Source organism: Adiantum capillus-veneris, chromosome 14 (genome assembly GCF_014529385.1).
Source record: "Adiantum capillus-veneris isolate H3 chromosome 14, ASM1452938v2, whole genome shotgun sequence".
NCBI classification, from domain to species: domain Eukaryota; kingdom Viridiplantae; phylum Streptophyta; class Polypodiopsida; order Polypodiales; family Pteridaceae; genus Adiantum; species Adiantum capillus-veneris.
This window is the reverse complement of record NC_140944.1, coordinates 32,422,357-32,447,548: the sequence shown is the minus strand read 5'-3', so window position 1 is coordinate 32,447,548 and position 25,192 is coordinate 32,422,357. Positions and strand designations below refer to the sequence as shown.

Sequence of the window (25,192 nt, the reverse complement as noted above, 5' to 3'; positions counted from 1 at the left end):
AATAAAATGGCAAGACTAAAGTTTTTTTTTTTAAACGTGGAAAAAAAAAAGCCTTGTAGCAGTCGCTCAAGAGCGTTGTCGATGGTCGCCAATTGCATGAGGGGGAGGCTTCCTTATCAGATGAAGAGAGAGCACCACTGGCTGAGGGGGGGTAAGTTGCAGGTTATGAAGGAACGAATTCTACAGAGAACGAAGCATGTGCAAGTCGCGATCGAGGAGCTCTCTCTCTCTCTCTCTCACACACACACACACACACACACACACACAAATTCTCATATGCAGCTCAATGTGATGATTAATGTTTACGCTACGTAGAAGCCATGATCTTCATGCTGACAAACTCTCAATTCATACTCACGAGTACTTAGGGCTTTATGCAAGTGAGCAAGCTGAGCCATATAAATGAACTTACTTCCTCTGGAGACCCCACCTCTTGTTGCATCAATCACACCACAGCCTGGTTCCTTAGAGAACCACGCCCAGGCAGTGAAAAGGTAGATGGCACATTGTAGATCAGCACAATTGCCCTTATACTCCACAAGAGGGGCAACACTGTGAAGTAGCGATATGGAGACTTCGTATTGGTAAGTGTTGATCCAGTTGGTGCGAACGACGACTCTGACAGTCTTATCCTTGACAGTGAAGTGCCTTTTCATGGCTCGTCGCTTGGTCCATCCGACGGAGCTGGAATTTGCAGCAGCAAAATTGTTGAGCTCCCACAAATGATGTACACAATGGCTCACGTTTTTCCAGTCATCAATGTTGTCATCAAATATGTCAATGTGAGTGTCAGTCTCTTCCCAGTTCACCTTGCCTCTAGGGTTGTGAACATGCAGCCTTGTCTCATTGCGCCAATGCCGTTCATCCGACGCGCCGATCTTGATCAAAAGCAGATAGAACCATTTGTCATATACATAATAATCAACATTGAATGGGTTGGATAGGTTATCTCCTTGTGTGACAGGAGGTTGACAGTTTCCTGAGTATTGGATTGCCGCCAGTGGCCTAGAAGGGACTGGGAGATGTTTCTAAAAATTTGAATCATATTGCTGCTTCAGTTGTTGATGAGACTCGGCGTCATGCAAGAGATAGAGAGAGGGCGGAACGAGCGAGAGAGAGAGAGAGAGCGAGTGTCAAGAACTATGACTCCTGGCCGGCAACTTCTCTGTACACTTGATTCGCCTGCTCGTCCTATAGCACCGAAAATGTGAGACCCCCTTCTTGGCAGCATCTCCATGTTGAATATTGTAAGCTTGCAGAGGTAGTACTCTACCATCAGCCCATTGCAGCGTTCTCTGGGCATGCAATATAAGCATTGTTGGTTTGTATGCATTCGTGCCAGATTACATAAGGAAGTAGCCCTACTTGTTAGGCCCGTAGTCTTGGGTGCTTATGTGTTCGTCTGCATGCTGCTTTCTTTGCCCTTTGGGGGTGTGTGGTTGTGGGTTCCATGAGCAAAGCAGGGTGCAGACCTCAGTTTTCACAGCCCAGTGTTGGCATCCAGCAACTGAGGAGGAAGAGGGTAACGTGCAAGGGTGCGGGTGTGTCCAACAACCGAGACAGAGAGAGAATGTAATGTTTACCGGCTGAGGACACGACCAAGAGAGAGAGTCACCCTTTTGCAACTCTGCATGGTGGCTAAGCAGGCAACGGGAGGTCACCACAGAGAACCACTACTTTGTGTGGTGTGTGTGAGTTGTGATGGACAAAGTGTGGAGAGGGAGAGAGTGCGGTTGCAACTGGCGAAACGTATGGCTGTGGGTCAAGCAGGGAGAGATAGGGATAGCGGCGGACTCCAGTGGGGAGAGAGTTAATTAGTGTCGTTGCATGTTATCGCAACTGCAGATATTGAGAGGGAGAGGAAGAGGGTGTGGTTGGCGGGAAAAGGGGGAGGGGGTTGGTTGCGGATCAAGCAGGGAGAGGGAAAACTGACGGCTCACAACAGTGAGCGAGAGAGAAAATCTGATTTGCTGGTGTTTGTGAATGCGATGAGTCCTGCGCCTATGCTCGGAACCCGCGGCTACTGCATATCGTCCTCATAATGCTGTGCAGACGGGGCTCGCTCCCATCTTGCATCCTTTATTTTTGAAAATAAGGAGTGCATTATTATTATTAATATTTTCCTTAGTGATATTTCCCGTGGAATCTTGGTGTTGGGGGGTCCCTTGAGACGGAGCTATGAATTCTCTTTATCATATCCATTACAAGGTTTCCTATGTTTGCCTCCTATGTTGAGGGAAGAGACGAGAAAGATATATATGTATATATGTATGTGTACACCTATTTCGATTTAAATTTATGCTCGAGCTCCTCTTGTATGTCTTTGATTCACCTATGCTCTTAAAACATCGATTTGTTTTTTATTTTTATTTTTTCTTCTTCTTCTTCTTCGTCTACTGTACACATTTTCGATAAAACTAAGAGTTTCTCTTAATCAACTACGTACACTAGCTACGTCGATATTATTAGTATTATTATTAAGAGTTTTAAACACTATGTTGACAATGTTTAGGCTTGTCTTAGGAGATTTGTACTAATCACATACATACAGTTTCAAGCGAGAAAAAATAAGTTTAAGAAGCATGACTTATCTTTGTTCACAACAATCTCCATAGCCATCACCGTTGTAAGCCCAAGAGCATAGCCACAGCTCTGATACCACTGCTACAGCCGAAGGCGTGGCTGCCCTGCAAAATACCCAAAACAACACACTGCTAATCATAAATGAACGAATCCCCATACCTAACGCCTCGCATAGAACATGATCAACGATGCACGCGAACAGAGTGAGAGAGCGTGCGAGAGAGAAGAAGAGAACATACACATGCACACCTCCTAGAGCGGAGTGCTACGCGTGGCACAGCGAGAGAGAAGAGAAGAGAGGAGAGAAGAATACATAGACACTGGGTGTAATCTCCCCTCGTGCAAGAGTGACCATTTCCCTCTTGCACGTATTTGTTATATAGATTTCTTGAATGGTCAATTGGTTACAAACTGGCCGGCCGGTCATAAATGGCCAAAGCTCATAAAAGAGCACTTGAATAATAGAATGCACATAAAATATGATATCCTTTTGCAATAGCTTAGCTCGTTCAAGCCTTTTCCACCTGTCACAACTGCAATAAATAATAAGATATCAATTCCATAATAGGAGCGTTATTGACCAACGGTCTCGGATCCCTCGCCTGAGTCGCATCCTTCATAATGGAATCTTTAGAGGGTCGTGGGTCCAATTATTCCCCTTCATCCATCGGAGCATCTTCATACTTCAATGACATTTTCCTAGCCACCAACATTTTTAAGAATTTATTGATGTCTTCATCTATCACTAAACCCTGATGATCCATAACAAGAAGTGCAACGGAGAGAATCCCTAGAGTGCAAAATTACCAAAATGGGGGAAGGGAGGGGTGGGGGAGGGGGGGGGGGAGAGGAGGGCTTGCAGGACAAGTGGGAATCACCCCTAGTAGTCGAGATGCACATGGAGCACCTAATAAGCCCCAAGCCTAAACATTGAAGATAAGAACAAAACAAGCACGTCAAAGAAGGGCTCAACTAGTCGTGCATAATATGGCACCAGGGCCTAGGGACACACAGTAAGACAAAAGGAGCGTCAAAGATAGGAAAAAAAACCGCACTGAAGATATCATGCATCCAATGTAGAGGTCACAACATGTGTCAAGTGCTCACACTACCACCTCAAAGGCACCAACAATAGCCATCAAGCCTGCAAAATGGACTACTAATATACGCCCCGCCAACAGCAAGATGAAATTGAGCTCTATTACGGGAAGTTAGGGATGCCAACTACAAATGTCGTGATCATAGCTAGGTAGAAAGTCTTTGGTGCATGTAGGATTGCTGATTGACCAGGGGAATAGGGGGAAGAGAAACTAGGTATAAAGCTAGCACTACCATCTCCTCAAAGTGGTGTCAGGAATTTTTTGGAGCAAGGGATTGTGCATATGTACATATACATGCATGGTGCATCGAATAAAGGATTACCCATTTTCCAGAGCCAACATGTGTACAGGTAGGACAGCATGTACGTAGTGCATCGATTTTCACTATCATCAGTACCAGTGTGTTTTTTCTACAATAATGAGGAGTTGGTAGCGCGTAAAACTTTTCGAGGAATCTATCCATGGGCCGACGACATGAGGTAAGCAGGTGCGTCAGATGGCATCTAGTGGCGTCAGGAGGTCGAATGGGGTCAATACTTGCACGTGGAGAAGTATGCACACAACATGGGTGTTTTCTTGTGATAATTATGCAGAAAGGTCATCATGAGGACCATATTTTGGGGCCACTTTACGTGGTTGCAGGATGCATTATTGGAAAAAATTGAGTGCTAGGTGTGCGGATGATGCAAAAAGGTGACAACTATGCACTGCGAGGTTAGTTTTTGGCCTTCGTTTGAGGTCATCTAAAAGGCCAAGGGTTCCCAACTAATAAAGCTAAGTGTGGGAACTAAAAAAACTGAGAGAAGACCAAAAAAAACATGGAGAGAAGAGGAGGAACAGCCGCAACTGTGTTTTTGCTCATTTTGGAGCTTGTTTTGGCCGTAAACTGCTCATCTGAGGTCAGATTTGAGCACTTTGACATTGTAGACTCGGGTTTTGGGCTGTTCCGGACGCGATGGCGTTGTCCATTTTGCCAAATTCCTCACTATTTTTCTTCTATTTTGGCTATGTAAGTTTCTCCTATGAGCGAAGCTTCTGCTCCAATTTGTGATTGTATCTGGCATATTTTACCCATATTGTGTGAGCTATTTTCCCCATTTGTGTTGGCCCAAGCTCTATTGTATTTAAACATCATAAATTCTCCTCTTTTGAGTTGAGTTTTTTTGGGTGTGTGTGTGTCTGTGTGGAGTGGGCGAACGGGTAGTCTCTCCCCTCTCACTCCATCGGTGTGTTCCCTGTCTCGGCCAGGTGGATTGTGTAAGCCGAGTGGTGCCCCATAGTGTGTGTGTGTGTGTGTGTGTGTGTATCTTCCCAAGAGTGTGTGTCGGGTCATTATAGAGGCATTCTGTGTGTTTCCATCCCGCTCACATTCTTTTGGCGCCCCCACGGAGGATCATCTTGGAGTACCTTCTGCTTCGAGCTTCAAGCTTCAAGATTCGGGATTACACGTTGCAGACTACAGGTTACAGGTTACAAGGACAGGTACAGGTATAGATGGCTAGAGTACAATGATATACTAGCAGTGGTGTCACTTGCAATTGTTGTGAGTATGCGTCATTTGGCGCCTGTTTGAGCGCATTGTCTGCTAGATTGTACGTTACTTATGGAAACTTCCATTGTACGCCTTTGTGGAGCCATACTTGGTTTTATTTGGTAGTCCCAGCCATTTCTGAGACTTGGTCTGGAAGATAGTCATTTCTGAGACTTGACTATACGCGATTTGCATTAGCCTTCGTGTGAGGGTCGATAGCGTGAGGTTTTATTGAGCTGGGGGATTCTCAAATGTGGAGATCCTTTCGGTGATACAGGTAGGTGGAGCACCCTTTTCGTGGCCTCGCCATAGGCTATGTACTAGTGATTCCTACTTGATTCTTGGGTTCTATTGTTGGCAGTTTATGCATACATATACAGTCTATATTTTGGGTTCCTACTACTCTACTTCTTGGGAAACTCTGCCAAATTTTTTCCAAGATATGATGGCTGGTCTTTTGGTCTTTTAAGCCATTTATGCTGTTATGCTGTTGAAATTTTGGCAAAATCAGAGGATAAGTCAGGTGTGCCTTCTTGGGAGCTTCATGGTTGGCTTTAATGGATGATCAAAATGGCCCTCACATCACTCCTTTTCATTTAACTCAGAGAATCCAGATAAATGTTCATGTGTCCAGGAAGATTTTTTTCTAGCAGTGCATAGTCTTTATGTTCGGGCCAAGAAGATTAAGAGAGATACTGGAATGCTCTTTGCCTGTTGTAATTCCAATGATCAACTATGAAAACTCATTTGATATGCCTGTGTTTGTCCTTATCTAAAGACAAGCTCTATTGAAGTTTCTAGGGATTGGGTTAGTAAATTTTTTTGGGTTCTTGTACGTGTGTTCAAAGGGGTTCTCAAAGCATTGTAACTTGGTTAGCCATGGCTTTCTCTTATCCGGAGTTTCATGGAAGAAGTGATGAAGATGTGGAGGACTTTTTGGAAAAGATGGAGGTTGCCTACATTAGCAACCATATTCTACGTCTTCTCCAAATTTGTTTGAAGAGTGATGCACGAGTGTGGTCCAAAGCATTTGAAGAGGAGTTGCGTGCGGCTGATCCACCTGTAAGATTGAGTTGGGACAATCTAAGGCATGGATTGGAAATGGAGTTTGTGAAGACAGAAGATCCTGACAAGGTGTGGCAAGAAGTACAAGGCTTGGTGCAAAAGGAAGGTGAGCCAGTAGATGCATACATACGTAAGTTCTCATTGGCATGGGAGAGGATGTGCAAGGCCTTAGCACCACAAGTACCCCCGCCTGGCATGATGAAGAAGGACAGGTTCTTGGCTGGTCTTTGGGAGAATATACGCTGGAGAGTGGAGCTAAAGAAGCCTAGGACATATGAAGATGCACTAGAGGTAGCAAGGAACAAAGAGTGGAAGCTGAAAAAAATGAGTTAGCTAGGAGTAGAGTCTTTGCCCATGAGGTCTGAATTTCAGCCTATGGACTCTTTACAAGGTCGCATGCCAGGGGTTCATCATGAACTAGTGGTTCCTGTTACTCCTCAGGTTATGCAAGCAGTGGTCACTACAGCAGTGCAAGATGATGGGCTAAGGCAAGACATGAGGCAAGTGGTAGATTTAATGAAGAATTAATGAAGAATATTAGCCTAAACATGCTAGGTCAAGTGGGAAACAATCGAGGTCGCGAGAGAGGTTTGCAAATCAGCCAGGAGGTGAGGAAAGACCCAGGAATGGTGGTGGACAAAGCAATGGTAGGTTCTGGAGACAGACGCCCACATGTTATAATTGCGGAGAGTTGGGCCACATCAGCCCACAATGTGATAAGCCACCAAGGATGGGGGGAGACATGTATCCATTGCCAAGACAGGTGCTAACTAGGTCAAATGATTATGTCATTGAAATTAAGGGAGAAGAAGGAACCAGTGGATTAACCCAAGAGGAAAAGGGGAAGACAAAAGTGATAAGTGTGGTCACCTTGGAGAAGGCATCAAAGCTAGAGGATACATTAGTGATGCCTATTGGGAAGAGGACTACAGAGGACAAGGAAGGAAGAAGTGCCCCGGGTCCTAGTAAGAAGAAGGAAAAGAGTCATGAAGGCGAGGATGTCAAGGCCAAGAGGAAAAGAAGGGCTCGTTGCAAGTTTCATGTTTCAGATTTTCCACTAGGGGATGGGCAATTAAGCTATGACTTGAAGGAGGATCTGACAAGCAGGAAGGCAGATGTTACTTTTGGGCATCTTATAGAGATGGTGCCTAAGCTAAAGCGACAGTGGAAGAGGATGGTTAACCCAATGGAGAAAGAGCCAGAGAGAGGTTCAGTGAAGGTGTTGGCAATGGACGAGCTACCAGACATTTTCCCAATGGTAGATGTGTGGAGCCCAAATATGCATCATAACACACTCATGCGTTGAGAAGATGGATCTTATAGTGACTGGGGTGTCAGGCTTTCGGATTAGATTGGAAAACCATCAGAAAGTAAAATGTTTGGGTGTTGTAAAGAGCTTAGAAGTGGAAGCATATGATGCAAAGGTAGTGGTTGATTTTCATGTGATGCCAGCGGGGTTGGGAGCATATCCTATTATACTGGGTAGACCATGGTTACGTGTAGTGGGAGCCGTTCAAGATTGGTGACGTGGTACGATTAGCCTCTATGGAAAGATAGGTGCCAAGAAGCTATATAATATGGACACACGGAAACGATTGGAGGAGCTTTACGAGGATGAGGATGAGTCTAGTGACGAAGACTATTCCATAGTGTCTGATGAGGACAGTGATAGCACTACCAACAGTGATGAGGATGCTGATGTTGCATTTCTTTTGATAGACAAAGAAATCCAGGAGTCTGGTTTAGTTGCATTTGCAAATGAGGTTGAAGATGAAAGTGAAGGGCCTTATGAAGTGATTGAAGGGCTGATGCAAACCAAGGTTGAATTATCAAAGAAGCAGGAATTGATGACACAAATGATCAGTGCAGACCTCTCAGCTATGGAGAAGGAGAAATATTTTCACAGGCTGGCTAGTTTTCCTGATTTGTTCATTACTTCATATGAAGAGATCAGAGGGTTTAAGGGAGAAGAGATGCATATAGAGCTGAAAGAAGGTGCTAAGCCAGTGCAGCAAAGGTTAAGAAGGATGGGTCAAGCGCAAATGGAAGCCTTGAGGGAAGAGGTGGACAAGTTATTGAAGGCAAGGTTCATAGTCCCTGTGGAAACCACAAAATGGGTGAGTCCAGTAGTAGTCAATCCAAAGAAGGATGGGAAGTGGAGGGTTTGTGTAGATTTTAAACCCTTAAATGCAGCCACTAAGAAGAAACCATATCCTCTTCCATTCATCGATCAGATCTTGGATTCAGTGTGGCAGGTTATGAGAGGTACAGTGTGTGTGATGGTTTTCCAGGCTATTTTCAATTGAATATTGCTCTTAAAGACCGCACAAAGACAACTTTCATTACTCCATGGGGTTGCTATTGCTATACAGTATTTCCATTTGGGTTGTCAAATGGACCATCTTTCTATCAAGAGAGGGCAAATTGGGTATTGGCACCATTCATTGGTAGTTGTGTTAAAGCTTTTATGGATGACTTCTGTGTCTATAGCAGTAGGGCTGAACACCATCAGAAGCTACAGATGGTATTGGCTTGATATGATGAATGTGGAGGACAACTAAATCCAAAGAAATGTCATTTAGCATAGCCAAGGGTGAAGTTATTGGGCCATATGGTGTCAGAAAATGGCATTGAGGCTGATCCAGACAAGGTTAAGTCTATTATTCTTCTTCCATCACCTACGAGTACAAAGCAATTGGCAACCTTTATACACAAAGTGAAGTACATGGCGCGGTTTATTCCATTGTCTTCACAGCTTCTTTATCCATTACAACAGGTGTCAAAGCATGATTCATTACAATGGGATGACAAGTGTGAAGAGGTGTTAGGGGGGCTATCAGCCATGCAGGCTCTTGATTGGGAGAAAGTGCTTTATGTAAATCCATCAGTAGGGGATGATGCCATTGGAGCCATGCTATTGCAAAATGGGAAGAGCAGCCATTATATGAGGCCAATGTATTGTGCAAGCCGAGTGAAGTTGGTAGTAGAGAGAAAATTCTCGGAAGTAGAGCTAGTGATGGCCAGTGTAATATTTGCTTGTCGACGATTTCATCATTACTTGCTACCACGACCTTTTGTTTTCTTGACAAGTTATGCCTTTTTGCCTTAATTATTTAATGGCGCTAACATGTCAAATGTGGTCAAGAAATGGGTAATTGAACTGCAAGAGTTTGAGTTCTCTTTTCTAGTCGAAGACATTACAAGAGCTACCCTAGCTGATTTGTTGACTTACAAGGAGAATCCCCTCCTTGTTAAGGAAGAGGTGGTGAGAAAGGTAGTTGAAGAAGTGCCACAAATCAGCAATGCACATGTTTTGTTCTTTGATGGCTCATACAGAAAGAGCCATGATGCGGCTTCAGGGGGTATAGCACTTTATGATCCAGAGGGAAAGCTAGTATGCAAGAGAGGGTTCAAATTGGATGCTCATAGTAACAATGAGGCTGAATATGCTAATTTGGAAGCCGGATTACACACTTGTTTGAAGCATGGGATTGGAAGGTTGAGCATAAAAGGTGATGCCTTGTTAGTTGTGAAGCAAGTGCTGGGTGTGTGGAAGAGTAAGAACACCTCATTGAAGGAAATGTGTTTCAGAATTAAAGGCCTATTAAAAAAGTTTGAAGCATGGAGCATCAAAAACATTGAATGGGCTCTAAATGGAGAGGCACATGAAGCAGCTCAAAGCATGATTGGGGAGCTATTTGTGTTGAGGACCAATTTACCTCTTTATCATGGCCGGGAAAGTTTGGCTCAAGAAGAGGAGTTTTTGCTAATAGGAATCATTCCAAAGGAGATTCAGAAGTCTAAGAAGTATGGTTTTGTGCATAGAGCATACAGGTACAAATTGATTGGTGATGTCTTGTACATGAAAGGGGTTGATCTCGTGTTGAGACATGTACCTTGGCGGGAGGAGCTTTATAGAGTGTTGGAAGAGAATCATGAAGGTGCATGTGGCGGACATTTTGCTCTAAATATCACCTTGCATAATATCTTGCAAGAGGGATATGTATGGCCTAGTTTGTGTTGGGATTAAAGCCCAAGTGGCCTCTTATACGGATATGGCCGGCCGGCCGCCTAACTCACTTATCACTAACTCTTTGTATATACTCACTTATACTTTTGTGGATAATAAGGTTTTCGAGAGATAACCCTTCAAAACAAATTCTCTGCGTACTGTGTAAGATCTCTATGTATCTGTGTGTGTGTGTGTGTGTGTGTGTGTGAGAGTCGATCCACGCTCCGCTCCGTGACTTCAATTGGTATCTGAGCTTGGTTCAGTGTGGTTTTGCGTAATCGCGCGCGCGCACTTTTCGGGCAGATTCTGGATCCAGAGCTTGGAAATTCACACTCGGTGTTCCGGGAGTATTTCCAGCAGGTGGCCTGTGGTTTTACCCCCCTTTCGAAGCCGTTTATGCCCTCAGAATTTCATTCTGAGCACTACATCAGAAGATAGTTTTCAGCCGCAAAGAAACCCGTCTTGTGTAGATTGACAAGCAGGAGGTGGTCGGCATCAATATCGACATCGACATACATCACTCATTCGTCTTCAAAGCATCATCTATAGACCAGGTACACATATATATCATCAGATATATATATTGCAGTCTTCATTGCTACTTCTTGTGCTTACCAGGTTCCAGGGGAGGTGTGGCCATACGACGGCTTGACACCACTGGCATGTATTGCAGATTGATGTACTCCAATTGTGGGCCTGCTAGTTGTGAGTCACGCTAGCAGACAGACCGCCGTAGCAGTCATAGGACAGTGATTGGTCTATTGTAGGATGTATGCTAGTTCTGGACAGTTTGCTGAGCCATCTGCGAGGGTCGTGTGTGAGGTTTTTTGAAGCCAAGCACTAGGGGCTCGGTTACCCAGTGTGAGGTGGATTAAGTTGTTAGAGTTCCCCTCTACACACATCCTCTTCAGCGACTTTTATCCCATAGGATGTATGACTTTGTGTAGACACTGGATTGCATCTTATGTGTCAGGCCGTTGAGGCATTGTTCAGGGTTCAGTCTTGAGAGAGATACAGGTTCTGTCATCGCTCAGACAGGAGATAGTGCATGCTTACAGGATAGCATATTACAGAGATTTTCAGATTTGTCACTGGTCAGCTATTTATGGTTGTTTTTTGAGCTATCTTTTGGTTTCCAGAGCTCAGTTTACAGGGGAGACTTTGTCAAAATTCTTCAAAATACTGACAGTTCCTGAGGAGAGGTGTTCAGCTTGTTGTTTACAGCTTGTTTACTATGTACAGAGGCCAGTTTACAGGGGAAACTCTGCCGGATTTCTCCCAAAAGTAAACAGTTTGGCAGATATGGCATCTTCTCAAAGTGAGACTCTTTACAACATAAAGAAGCTGGATGGCACAAAATTTCCATTCTGGAAGAAGCAGATTTGGCAGGTTTTGGTGCAAAAAAAACAAGTGAAGCCACTGAAGCTCAAAGGGGAGAGACCAGAAGGTATGGCTGAAGATGAGTGGGAAGAGCTTGACGAGTTAGCTTGTTCCACAATCATGCTGACACTGGCAGAAAATGTTTACTTCAACGTAGCAAAAGAGACTACAGCGTATGGCGTATGGCAAAAGCTATGTGGTATGTACAAGAAACAAAGTGTTGCTTCTCAGATTTACTGGCTCAAGAAATTGGTGGATTTGAAGATGAAGGAAGGGACATCTATGTCAAATCATCTCAATGAATTTCACACAATTTTCAGCCAGTTAACAGCACAGGAGATAGTCTTTCCAGATTCAGTGAAGGCTATGTTTCTCTTAATCACTTTGCCAGATAGTTGGGATACTTTTCGTACAGCGTTAAGTAATTCTGTCGCACCAGAAGGTCTTACAAGTGCCAATGTAGAAGGCAGCTTGCTCACAGAGGAAGTGAACATGAAGAACATTGACAAAGGAAAAGGCAATAGTTCTTTGGTCATTCGAGGGAGACAACAGTCTAAAGAGAAGAAGGGTAAGAAGGCACAAAAACGAAGTAAGTCCCGTGACTCGAAGTCAAAAGATGACATAGAATGCTACCATTGTGGCAAGAAGGGTCACATGAAGAGAGACTGTACGAAGTGGAAACAAGAAAAAGGCAAAACAAAGAGTTCTGAGCAAGATGAAAAGAAGAGTTTAGTGAAGATTGAAGAGGTGAATGTCATAGGATCTGGTTCAGACAGTGATTCTGGTATAGCAGCTGGTGACATCTTCCTCACAAGCAATCTTGATTCTGTTTTCTTGATGGCAGAGGACGGACATGCTATGCATGATTGGATTATCGACTCAGGGGCATCTTTACATGTTTCTCCGCACAAAGAGTGGTTTACATTATATGTGACTACTAAAGATTATGTCAGACTTGGCAATGAGCAGGTTTGTGACATACTTGGAGTGAGAGATGTGTAGTTGAAGTTTCAGAATGGCTCTTCTTTATGGCTCAATAATGTCAGACATGTTCCAGCAATCCGAAAGAGCTTGATTAGTATAGGGAAGTTGGATGATGCGGGTTATGTGACAGTTTTTGGGAACAGCACTTGGAAGATCTCCAAAGGTTCGATGACTGTAGCACATGGTAGCAAGTCAGGAACTTTGTACACTTTACATGTTTCAGAGCTTAAAAACCATGTAATCAATGTGATTGAGTAGCCAAGTGTGTCACTGTGGCATCGTAGGCTAGGACATATGTCAAAAAGAGGAATGGAAATACTTTCTCATTATGGTTATTTGCCTGGATTTCCATTTCAATATTTCGACTTTTGTTAGCATTGTGTTTATGGTAAGCAAACACAGGAACCTCATAAATCAAAGAGGAATCGTAGGGACGAACGGTTAGCTCTTTGTGCACAGTGATCTATGCGGACCAATGCCTAGTTTTTCACTAGGGGGAGCAACGTACTTTTGTACATTCATAGATGACTATTCTCACAAAGTATGGGTTTACTTCCTGAAGCACAAGGATGAGGTGCTCAGGGTCTTTAATTCTTGCAACTTGTGAAGAACCAAAGTGGTCAGAAGCTGAAGTGCTTGAGAACTGACAATGGTGGAGAGTACGTTGCTTTCCAAGACTTTTGTGAAGCAAAAGGGATAAAGCGGGAAATTACTACCCCATACAATCCTTCACAAAATGGAGTTGCAGAACGTATGAATAGAACCATACAAGAGAAGGTCAGAAGCATGTTGTCAAATGCTGAGTTGCCTGATGGAGCGGAAGCAGTGGCTATAGTAGTCCATTTGATCAACAGGTCTCCTCGTAGGGTTCTGGATAAGAGTGCAGTGGCCGAGATGCTATGGACAGGCAAGGCACCTTCATATAAGCATCTCAGAGTCTTTGGTTGTGAAGCTTATAGCCATATTCCTAAGGATTTCAGGAATAAGTTAGAACCAAAGAGTAAGAAGTGTATATTTCTTGGCTACGGAGGATCGGGCGAGATGGGTTACCGGTGAGTGGCATAAAATGGTAACCATATTTTTGCAACATTTTTCAGCCTACTCAACGTCCTCTTCCTCATATGTGTATATATTTTTCTACGCTATTAAGTTATCTAGATTAAATTCCCCCTCTTCGTTTAACCTTTGTGGCGACACATACATTGTACTCTTCCCAAAAATGTCACCTTAGTCATATATTTATATTACCACCCTTTTCTTTTTTGCTTTGTAAATAAAAGTAAGATACAATAACCAACTATCTACCCCCAAACTTTCTTAACTCTTGTGAATTAGTAGTAGAAAAATAATATATCCATCTTCCATCCCATATAGATAAATTACCATGGAAATCAGCTCTCCACTTGTCTTTACCAAAGATTATGGTCCATCTCTACAAGTCTTCTATGCCCCCTACATAGGTGGCCCAATATCTCTTAAGAATATACATATAGTTTTTCTCCTTTCAAAAAGACTCCAATTGTATATTCTTTTCACAAGAAAATAATATTGGGCCCTCCTCTATTTGTTTAAGCATCATAGCCTTTTGAAAAAGCATGATTCCCCTTGGATGCATACAAGCAAAGGGCCCATACAAGAAGACTTGGAAGCAAAAGGTTCCCTATCCTAGTGTGGACCTTCCAAACCGAATTCCTTGGTGCATGGGCGTGAAGAATAGTCCAAATTCATATCAAACATGTTGAGAAGGTCAAATTTGCCTTTTGAAGCATGTCATTTCGAGCTACAGGTAAAAAGTTATGGTCAAAATAGTGTAAATCTGTCAGATTCACAGCAAAAGGAAACTGTAAATCAAGTAAATCAAGAGGGTGAGATCTTATTTTTCCGCTACTCATCTTCTAGAAGAGCAATGAGTGTTCAAGGTCACTTGCATGTGATGGGACCAACCTAAAGATGCTTTCTAAATGCCAAGACAGACAAGTTGAGATACCCCGCAGGAGCCACCCGTAGGGCCTCATGGTGGGGCCCACCTACATTATGCACCCCTATGGAGCCTTCACGGTCTAAAATGATATTTTTGGTGAATAAATAGTCCCTTTTATGTCCAATATTCAATGAGTGGTCAAAGGACACTTAATTAGGGCTAATCACCTACCCTAATTAAGTGTAGCATAATCCCACTCCTACACAACTATAAATAGTCCCCCTTGGAGATACTCAAGGACACACACCTATATTTTCAACTTCATGTTGTTTCTTGATCAATAGTAGAGAAAACCCCAACTCTCCCTCTTTCACATCCTCCCTCCTAACCCTCCTCTTTGGAGGAAGTGCAACTCTATCCTCCACTCTTTCTATTCTACAATCTCTTACTCCATCAACCCAATAAATCATTTGTAGCCCCTCAATAACTTGTAAATACATCATGATCTCTCTCATGGTTATGTTAATGATCATTAAATCGTCTTCAAAACTTTCAAGTGTCACAATTCGTGATGGTTAGCCAGCGTCTGTCCTCCCCTTAAAAGGTGTGCGAGAAATCAAGTAAGTGTTATATTCTAAGTTTACCATTGGTTTGTTTCTCCACACTTATTCAATTGGTCTAAAGAAAATTCTCACTCCAACTCTCTTTTTATTCATTACATATGCATGTGGCTACCTCTCATGGTGATTTTATTTGTCACGGCATTGCATAGATGGAGATGAGCTCTCTATGCAAAGTGTGTTAGTTCGATGTAGGTGATTCTCTTGTGTGTTTTTTGAGAGGCAGGTCTTGTGTGCATGATTTTTTGACGAGTCCTTGAGAGAAGAGGAGTTTGGATGTATCATGGGTATTCTTATGGGGAGAAGGTGAATGCTATTCCACAAATTGCATATTTACATTTGATGCACGGCATTGGGTTGCATAATCGTTGATGGTGTCAAGTGTCCAAAGTGTACATAGAGTAAGGGTTCTCAAAGTGTGTTGCTTGAGTGGGTGAGTGCAAATGTTATTTTGATTGTTTTCCTTATCCACTCCCAAAAGAAGGTGGTGCCCCAAGTAGTGTGCGTACCTCTTTACAAACATTTTGTGAGGGTAGGCCCATTGGTTTGGGTTTAGAGGCCCCATTTCAAAAAGCTCACCCTCATAAAGTGGTGCCCCCACTGAGGAACATATTTCCAAGTTACCTTCAATTTTTTTAGTGATGAACAATGGAGTTCCCATCTATCCATTTCATTTTGCACAACACATTAGAGTAAATGTTCACATAGATGGAAAAGTCTTTTTCGAGCAACGCATTGTTTTTATGTTTGGTGCAGAAAGACTTAGAGAAATACTGGCATCACCCAATCCAATTATACTTCCAATCATCAATTATGAAACTTCTTTTGATGTTCACATTTTCATTTTGTTTTAAAGGCAGGAACAAGGAGTGGTGAAGGGGTGCTCAAGGGCCATATGAAGGAACAAGGTCTTCAAACCAACAACGAGGAGTAGCACATGAATTACGATCAAAACAATGAACCGTTTAGGCCTATTTCTCGGCAATCCATTCATATAATCATTGCAACTAAGTTTAGGTTTCAATCTATCATAAGGAGGATATTTGGATCCACTTGCCTCAATGAAATCAATGCTTCAATTAATCCATTTATTCTACCTATGATAAAGTACGAATTAACAATGGATGTGTACATCTTCATTTTAATGTAATCAGATTTATAGTGTCAACAATCTTGTGCGGCCCGTAAGAAAAAAGTTTCTTTTAAAAAAAGAAATTTCAAAAATTCTAAACAAAATGTCAAGTTCTTTTCCCACGTTCTATGCAAGAAGTGGGGAAGATGCGCAAGAGTTTCTTGACAACTTGGAGATGGCACATCTCATATCCAAGAGAGATGAAGAGGAAGTAAAGCTACGAGCCTTCCCGTTGGTTCTAAAAGCAGAAGCTAAAGCATGGTATGAGACCTTGCAACCCCAAATCAAGTCCAACTGGGAGAGACTGCGAGCAAGCTTCCTCTCCAAGTTCGGGCAAGGTGATACTTCTGAAGTACTATGGAAATGTCTTATTGGACAAAAGCAGGTATCACTTGAAGACTATCCCTCTTATGAAGCAACCTTTGTCAATCTATGGGGTAGGTGGGAGGCTACATTAGAAAATCATGGTGGTGCACCTAACTTTCTAAAAAAAGAGAGATTCATGGTTGGCTTGTATCCACTTTTAAATGCTAAAGTAGAGCTAAAATTCCCATCCACCTTCGAAGAAGCACGTGAGGTAGCCATCATCAAGTTTAGAAAACTACACTTCCAAGCACATAGAGCAAGGGGTTTGAATGAAGTGAGTGAGAGGGAGTCTTCACAAACCATGGAAGCACCAATTAGGGCCCCTCTTGCACAATCTTCACAAATAGGAGATAACTCTCAACAAGAGGTTTTACAAAGGCTAACTCAATAGCTTGAGAACCTCACTCTGAATCTAGTACAGGGCCTACCTCAACAACGACAACCAAGAGAAGGGAATCACAATCAACGAAGACAAGCTCAAGAGTTGCGATGTTGGAATTGCAATGAAATGGGCCATGGCATGTACAATTGTCCACATCCAAGGTGACTTCCGGGAGACATATATCCCCCCAGACCGCCTCCTCTCACTGTGCAGCAAGAACTAGCTCAAGGCCCACAAATCCTTCGTCGACCACCACCACCAGCAAATATACCTCCCATCCCACATGAGGAGGAAGAAAGAGGAGTCAACATCATCAAGCTAGAAGAGGCAATAGATGAGCATACTCTAAACTTTGATGTTATGCCGGCAGAAAAACGCACAAGAGCACATGATAAGGATGAAGACATGAGAAGTGAAGGAACAAATTCAGCCAGAAGGGACAAGAAGAAGAAGTCAAAGATGGAAGAAGCTGAAAGTAGTAGGAAGAAAAGATCAAGGCGAAGGGAAATTGGTATCAACGACTTCCCATTGGGAAAGGAGCTAGAGCCCTACAAAATTCTGGAGGATTTACAAACCAAAAGCCAAACATTTCATGGCCTCAACTTCTACACCTATCAGCCAATGTAAGAAGGCAATGGCCAAATTTGGTAAGTATAAGAATTCCAAAAAAGAAAGCAAATCTTTCCATTAAGGTTGTGGCCTCAAAGCTACAAAAAGATGTGGAACCCATTGTGGATGCTTACATAAGGGGTAAAAAGGTGTCTAATGTATATGTTGATGGTGGAGCTCAAAGAATTAGGCATACAAAGACTTATTATAAAAGGTGATTCTTTGGTAGTGGTCAGGCAAATCCAAGGGACTTGGAGGTGCAAGAATCGTACATTGTTTGAGTGGCTTAGTAGTGTAAGAGCTTTGATGAAGGGTTTTAAAGCAACACAGGTACAACACATTGTGAGAACTCATAACAAGGAAGCAGACTTACTCGCAAATGAAAAGATTCAAACGGCGGTAGGAGGTGTGAAACTATATGAACCCAAATATCAAGGTCAAGAGGAGCTAAAAGACATTATCTTCTTTCTACAAGCAGGTGAGTGTCCCAAACACTTAAACAAGGTGCAAAGACATAGACTAGTTAAGAAGGCCACACCTTACCAGTTGATCGGGGATGATTTATATCACAAAGGGAAAGATTTGGTCTTGAGGAGAGTACCAGGTGTGCAAGAGATAGAGAAAATTCTTCTTTCATGCCATGATGAAAGTGTCTGTGGTGGTCACTTTTCTCAAGATATTACAAGTAGGAAGATTTTACAAGCAGGGTTTATTTGGCCGAGCTTACATCGTGATGTCCAATATTGGTGTAAGGCATGTAAGCCATGCCAAATTGCTAGGGATAGACGACTAACATATGAGCCTCGAGTCCCAATAATATCTTATGGCCCTTTTGAAAAGTGGGGTTTGGATGCAATAGGTCCCCTACCTCGTACTTCTACAGGGAAGGTTTTCATCATCATGGGCGTTGACTACATGACACGATGGGCGGAAGCAACAAGCACAACCCGAATCACAGCTGAAGAGGTATCAAAGTTTGTTTTTGATCATATTTGTAGTAGGTTTGGAACACCCCTAGAAATCTTATCAGATCGAGGCCCGGGTTTTAGGGCTGACCTTCTGAATGATCTCTTGAGGAGTTTAAAAGTGAAACACCTGGATTCCACACCCTACTATCCTCAATACAATGGATTGGTGGAAAAAGTGAATGGAATGATATGTAAGATCATTTCTAAGCAGGTTGTGGACCGGCCTAATGATTGGGATCACCATTTGACGGCTGCTCTTTGGGCGTATAGGACATCTTTCAAGGTATCTACCCAATTCACCCCTTTTCATCTAGTTTATGGACAGGAGGCACTTCTCCCCATTGAGGTAGAGCTCTCAAGCTTGCGCGTTCTTGCAAGAGTGGCAAAAAAACCAAAAGAGGTTCTACATGAAAGGATCTTAGATCTCCAACGACTTGAGCTAGATAGAGAAGAGTCCATTGATCACTACATCACCAAAGGGACAAAATCAACAAGAAGCTCAAGGGGAAAGGATTGAAGGAAGGTATGTTGGTTCTTTGCTATGATAACCAACTTGATACTGGACTTGACAGAAAGTTTTTGCAAAGATGGGAGGGACCTTTCATGATAAAAACAAAGTTTGGGAATGATAGTTACAGATTAGCAGATTTATCAGGAAAACTCCACAAGACCAGAGTCAATGGATGGAGATTAAATCCCTACTTTCAATGTATCAATCCGTTGATAGGCAGTCATCTTCCTACATCGTCTAAGCTCCAAATTGGAATGGCTCCCTTCGGCTTGGCAAATGCTCCACCTATTTTTAAAGCTTTGATGTGCAAAGAAGAACCAGCTTTGGAATCTGAACATACCCAAGGCAACCCTCCCATCTCCGATTTATGGGATTGAGGTAATGAAAAGCAGGTCTAATGGAGTAAAAGAGTGCATGACACTCCTCCTATTGAAAAAAAGAAAAGAAAAGGAAAAATGACAAAAAAAAAGAAAAAAAGAAAGAAAAAGAAGCAACACCGTCCTCCTAAAGATATGAATATCTCTAGGCTTGGGGGAGGGCTAATATGAGTGGCATAAAATGGTAACCATCTTTTTGCAACATTTTTCAGCCTACTCAACGTCCTCTTCCTCATATGTGTATATATTTTTCTACGCTATTAAGTTATCTAGAGTAAATTCCCCCTCTTCGTTTAACCTTTGTGGCGACACATACATTGTACTCTTCCCAAAAATGTCACCTTAGTCATATATTTATATTACCACCCTTTTCTTTTTTGCTTTGTAAATAAAAGTAAGCATACAATAACCAACTATCTACCCCCAAACTTTCTTACCTCTTGTGAATTAGTAGTAGAAAAATAATATATCCATCTTCCATCCCATATAGATAAATTACCATGGAAATCAGCTCTCCACTTGTCTTTACCAAAGATTATGGTCCATCTCTACAAGTCTTCTATGCCCCCTACATAGGTGGCCCAATATCTCTTAAGAATATACATATAGTTTTTCTCCTTTCAAAAAGACTCCAATTGTATATTCTTTTAACAAGAAAATAATATAGGGACCTCCTCTATTTGTTTAAGCATCATAGCCTTTTGAAAAACCATGATTCCCCTTGGATGCATACAAGCAAAGGGCCCATACAAGAAGACTTGGAATCCAAAGGTTCCCTAGCCTAGTGTGGACCTTCCAAACCGAATTCCTTGGTGCATGGGCGTGAAGAATAGTCCAAATTCATATCAAACATGTTGAGAAGGTCAAATTTGCCTTTTGAATCATGTCATTTCGAGCTACAGGTAAAAAGTTATGGTCAAAATAGTGTAAATCTATCAGATTGGCAGCAAAAGGAAACTGTAAATCAAGTAAATCAAGAGGGTGAGATCTTATTTTTCCCCTACTCATCTTCTAGAAGAGCAATGAGTGTTCAAGGTCACTTGCATGTGATGGGACCAACCTAAAGATGCTTTCTAAATGCCAAGACAGACAAGTTGAGATACCCCGCAGGAGCCACCCGTAGGGCCTCATGGTGGGGCCCACCTACATTATGCACCCCTATGGAGCCTTCACGGTCTAAAATGATATTTTTGGTGAATAAATAGTCCCTTTTATGTCCAATATTCAATGAGTGGTCAAAGGACACTTAATTAAGGCTAATCACCTACCCTAATTAAGTGTAGCATAATCCCACTCCTACACAACTATAAATAGTCCCCCTTGGAGAGACTCAAGGACACACACCTATATTTTCAACTTCATGTTGTTTCTTGATTAATAGTAGAGAAAACCCCAACTCTCCCTCTTTCACATCCTCCCTCTTAACCCTCCTCTTTGGAGGAAGTGCAACTCTATCCTCCACTCTTTCTATTCTACAATCTCTTACTCCATCAACCCAATAAATCATTTGTAGCCCCTCAATAACTTGTAAATACATCATGATCTCTCTCATGGTTATGTTAATGATCATTAAATCGTCTTCAAAACTTTCAAGTGTCACAATTCGTGATGGTTAGCCAGCGTCTGTCCTCCCCTTAAAAGGTGTGCGAGAAATCAAGTAAGTGTTATATTCTAAGTTTACCATTGGTTTGTTTCTCCACACTTATTCAATTGGTCTAAAGAAAATTCTCACTCCAACTCTCTTTTTATTCATTACATATGCATGTGGCTACCTCTCATGGTGATTTTATTTGTCACGGCATTGCATAGATGGAGATGAGCTCTCTATGCAAAGTGTGTTAGTTCGATGTAGGTGATTCTCTTGTGTGTTTTTTGAGAGGCAGGACTTGTGTGCCTGATTTTTTGAGGAGTCCTTGAGAGAAGAGGAGTTTGGATGTATCATGGGTATTCTTATGGGGAGAAGGTGAATGCTATTCCACAAATTGCATATTTACATTTGATGCATGGCATTGGGTTGCATAATCGTTGATGGTGTCAAGTGTCCAAAGTGTACATAGAGTAAGGGTTCTCAAAGTGTGTTGCTTGAGTGGGTGAGTGCAAATTTTATTTTGATTGGTTTCCTTATCTACTCCCAAAAGAAGGTGGTGCCCCAAGTAGTGTGCGTACCTCTTTACGAACATTTTGTGAGGGTAGGCCCATTGGTTTGGGTTTAGAGGCCCCATTTCAAAAAGCTCGCCCTCACCGGCTTTGGGATCCTGAGTCCAGAAAAGTTATTCGTAGCAATGATGTGCATTTCAATGAAGCCAAGTTTCATGCTAAGCCAGAGAAGACAGAGGAGATCAGAAGGGTTGTCTTCAGGGAAGATGGACCTAGTGCTAGCACATCAAGACAGCATGGTCAGGCTCAAAAACAGCCTATAGTGGCTAGAGAGACAGAATCAGTTGTGGTGATACGTTTTGAGCTTGTCTCCAAAACACCTGATCATTATGTGCCAACTCTAAATTATGTCATGCTCACAAATGGAGGAGAACCATCTTGTTACAAAGAAGCATTACAAGTGGTTGACTCGAAAAAATGGCAGTTGGCCATGCAGTCAGAGATGATAGCTCTGCATAAAAACTAGACATGGAAGTTGGTTAAATTAACACAGGGCAAAAAGGCTCTACCTTGTAAATGGGTTTACAGGTATAAGATCACCACTCATGATAGTCAGCCAAAGTACAAAGCAAGGCTTGTTGCCAAGGGCTTTAAGTAAGAACAAGGCATTGACTTTGATGAAGTCTTCTCTCCAGTGGTCAAGATGACTACATTGAGATGCTTTCTTGCATTGGTTGCTATATTGGATTTGGTGTTGCACCAAATGGATGTCAAGACAGCGTTCTTGCATGGTGATTTAGATGTGGAAATTTACATGCAGCAGCCAGAAGGGTTTGTTGAGAAAGGCAAGGAAGATTTGGTATGCCAGTTGTTAAAAAGTCTTTATGGCTTAAAACAATCACCAAGGGCATGGTACCATAAGTTCCACCAGTTTATGCTTTCTCAAGGCTACAAACGTAGTGAGTTCGATCACTGTCTATATACAAAGAAGTCTAAGGATGGCAGTTGGTTGATCCTTATTTTGTATGTGGATGACATGTTGATTGTTGGAAAACACTTGGAAGAAATTTCAGCTTTGAAGTCAAAGATGGAAAAATAGTTTGACATGAAAGACATGGGTGAGGCAAGTCATATACTTGGTATGCGCATTGAGCGAGACAGATCAAAGAAGTTGATTTGGTTATCTCAAACAGAGTATATTGACAAGGTTTTTCAACGTTTCAATATGGAGAAGGGAAAGGCATTGAGTGTTCCATTGCCACCATATGTGAAACTTAGCAAACAAGATTGTCTTGTGTCTGAGGAAGAAAAGGCTGAAATGGATAAGATTCCATATGCGTCTGCAGTGGGTAGTTTGATGTATGCAATGATTGCTACACGTCTAGATATTGCATTTGCAGTGGGAGTGGTTAGCAGATATATGTCAAATCCCGGCAAGAAACATTGGGAGGCAGTGAAAGGTATCATGAGATACTTAAAACATACAAAGATTATGCGCATATGCTATGGTAGTCAAGATTTGAGTGTCAGAGGATACACTGACTCAGATTATGCAGGAGACTTGGATAAGAGGAGATCTACATCAGGCTATGTCTTTACATTGGCTGGAGGTGCCATATCATGGCGATCTCGATTACAAGATTGTGTTATGCAGTCTACTACAGAAGCTGAGTATGTTGCAACAAATGAGGCATGCAAAGAAGCTATTTGGCTTGGTAGATTGGTAGCAGACTTGGGAATCAAAGTAGATATGCTAGAGTTATATTGTGATAGTCAAAGTGCTATACAATTGGCAAAGATCCAGTGTTCCATTTGAAGACTAAGCATATTGATGTGAAATATCACTTCATTAGGGAAGTACTTGAAGACAAGCAAATACAACTGCTGAAGATCCACACCAAGGAAAATCCTGTTGATCTACTCACAAAGGGACGTCCAGGAGAGGGCTTTGTGCATTGTCGTGAGTTATTGGGCATTGGATAGATGGCAGCCATGTAAATCTTTGTACATTTATGTTCATAGATTTACAGTTACTTAAAGTGCCACATTGGAATTTAAGTGGGAGGTTGTTGGGATTAAAGCCCAAGTGGCCTCTTATACGGATATGGCCGGCCGGCCGCCTAACTCACTTATCACTAACTCTTTGTATATACTCACTTATACTTTTGTGGATAATAAGGTTTTTGGGAAATAACCCTTCAAAACGAATTCTCTGCGTACTGTGTAAGATCTCTCTGTATCTCTGTGTGTGTGTGAGAGAGTCGATCCACGCTCCGCTCCGCGACTTCAGTTTGCACAAGGATGTTCACCATTGGTGTAGGTCTTGGAATAGGTGTCAAGCATTTGGGAAGAGAGTGTTGAAGCCAGAGCTACAAAAAACCATTATGGCCTTTGATGTGTTTGAAAAGTGGGGGATTGATGCAATAGGCCCATTACCTATCACAAGCAGGGGCAAAAACTATATTTTGACTGTAGTGGACTATCTCTCTAGATGGGCAGAGGCTATAGTAGTAAAACAGGTCACTGCAAAGGATGTGGAAAAATTTGTGTATGATGAAATATGTTGCAAGTTTGGGGTACCACTGGAGCTACTTTCAGATAAGGGGCCAGGATTTAGAGATAAATTGCTAGACTTTTTATGCACAAAGATGAAGATTAGGCACCAACATACCACTCCTTATTACCCACAGTGTAATGGCTTAAATGAAAGATTCAATGGCGAGTTGGTACAAATCCTTTCGAAAGTGACAGAGCACCAAGGAAAGAATTGGGATTTGGAATTGCCTAGTGCATTATGGGCTTACCGTACTTCGGTGAAGATAGGTACAGGGTTTACTCCATTTTATTTGGTATATGGAAAGGAAGCACTATTGTCTGTGGAGGTAGAGTTGCCTGCAGTCAAGATGCTAGAGAAGTTTCTTGGGCTACCTAGTGATGCATTCAAAGAGAGGCTCTTACAGTTACAAGAGGTTCAGTTGGATAGGATGAGTGCATTGGAACATTATGGGCAGATGCAAGATAGGTCTTTGGCAAAGATAAATAAAAAGGTCAAAAGTAAGGGTATCAAGAAACATGACCTGGTTTTGTGCTACAACAGTAAGCTCGACAACACCTTCCAAAATAAGTTTCAAATTAAGTGGAAAGGCCATTTCAAGGTAGTGGAGGGTTTTTCGAATGGTACATATCAGCTGGCTTACCTGGATGGGATTTTACATAAGTCAAGGGTAAATGGTTTGCGTCTTAAATTATATCATTCTAGGTTGATGATGGTGGAGCAAGATGAGCTATCTGTAGAACAAGTAATGTCTGTGAGGAATGAGGAGACCTGTGACGCGGTGAGTCTCATATCTCTTTTTGCTGCTGCTGATCATGAATGATCTAGCATGCTAGGGGATGGGCAAATTATGTCAAGAGTTTTCTGGAGCAAGGTATTGCGCATATGTACATGCATGGTGCATCGAATATAGGATTTCCCATTTTCCAGAGCCAGGTGGTTACGTGGGGCCCACATGTGTACAGGTAGGACATCATGTACATAGTGCATCGATTTTCAC

General features: G+C 42.3%; 1 protein-coding gene across 1 annotated transcript; it reads right to left on the bottom strand.

The window, feature by feature from the left end:
* Window positions 1–302: 302 nt before the first annotated feature.
* Window positions 303–1,237, bottom strand: LOC147442185 (uncharacterized). The gene is made up of 2 exons (XM_086529608.1): window positions 1,172–1,237; window positions 303–1,028 (listed from the first exon to the last, which is right to left on the bottom strand). Exons 1-2 carry the CDS (start codon window positions 1,235–1,237, stop codon window positions 303–305), a joined length of 792 nt encoding a protein of 263 aa, XP_086385734.1.
* Between the last annotated feature and the right edge of the window lie 23,955 nt (window positions 1,238–25,192).

Excerpts from the sequence above, each read along its gene's own strand:
- LOC147442185 (XM_086529608.1), bottom strand. The coding sequence starts at position 1,237 with ATGGAGATGCTGCCAAGAAGGGGGTCTCACATTTTCGGTGCTATAGGA. Across the intron at positions 1,029-1,171 it reads GACGAGCAGGCGAATCAAGT|AAACATCTCCCAGTCCCTTC; the intron begins GTACAGAGAAGT and ends TCAAATTTTTAG.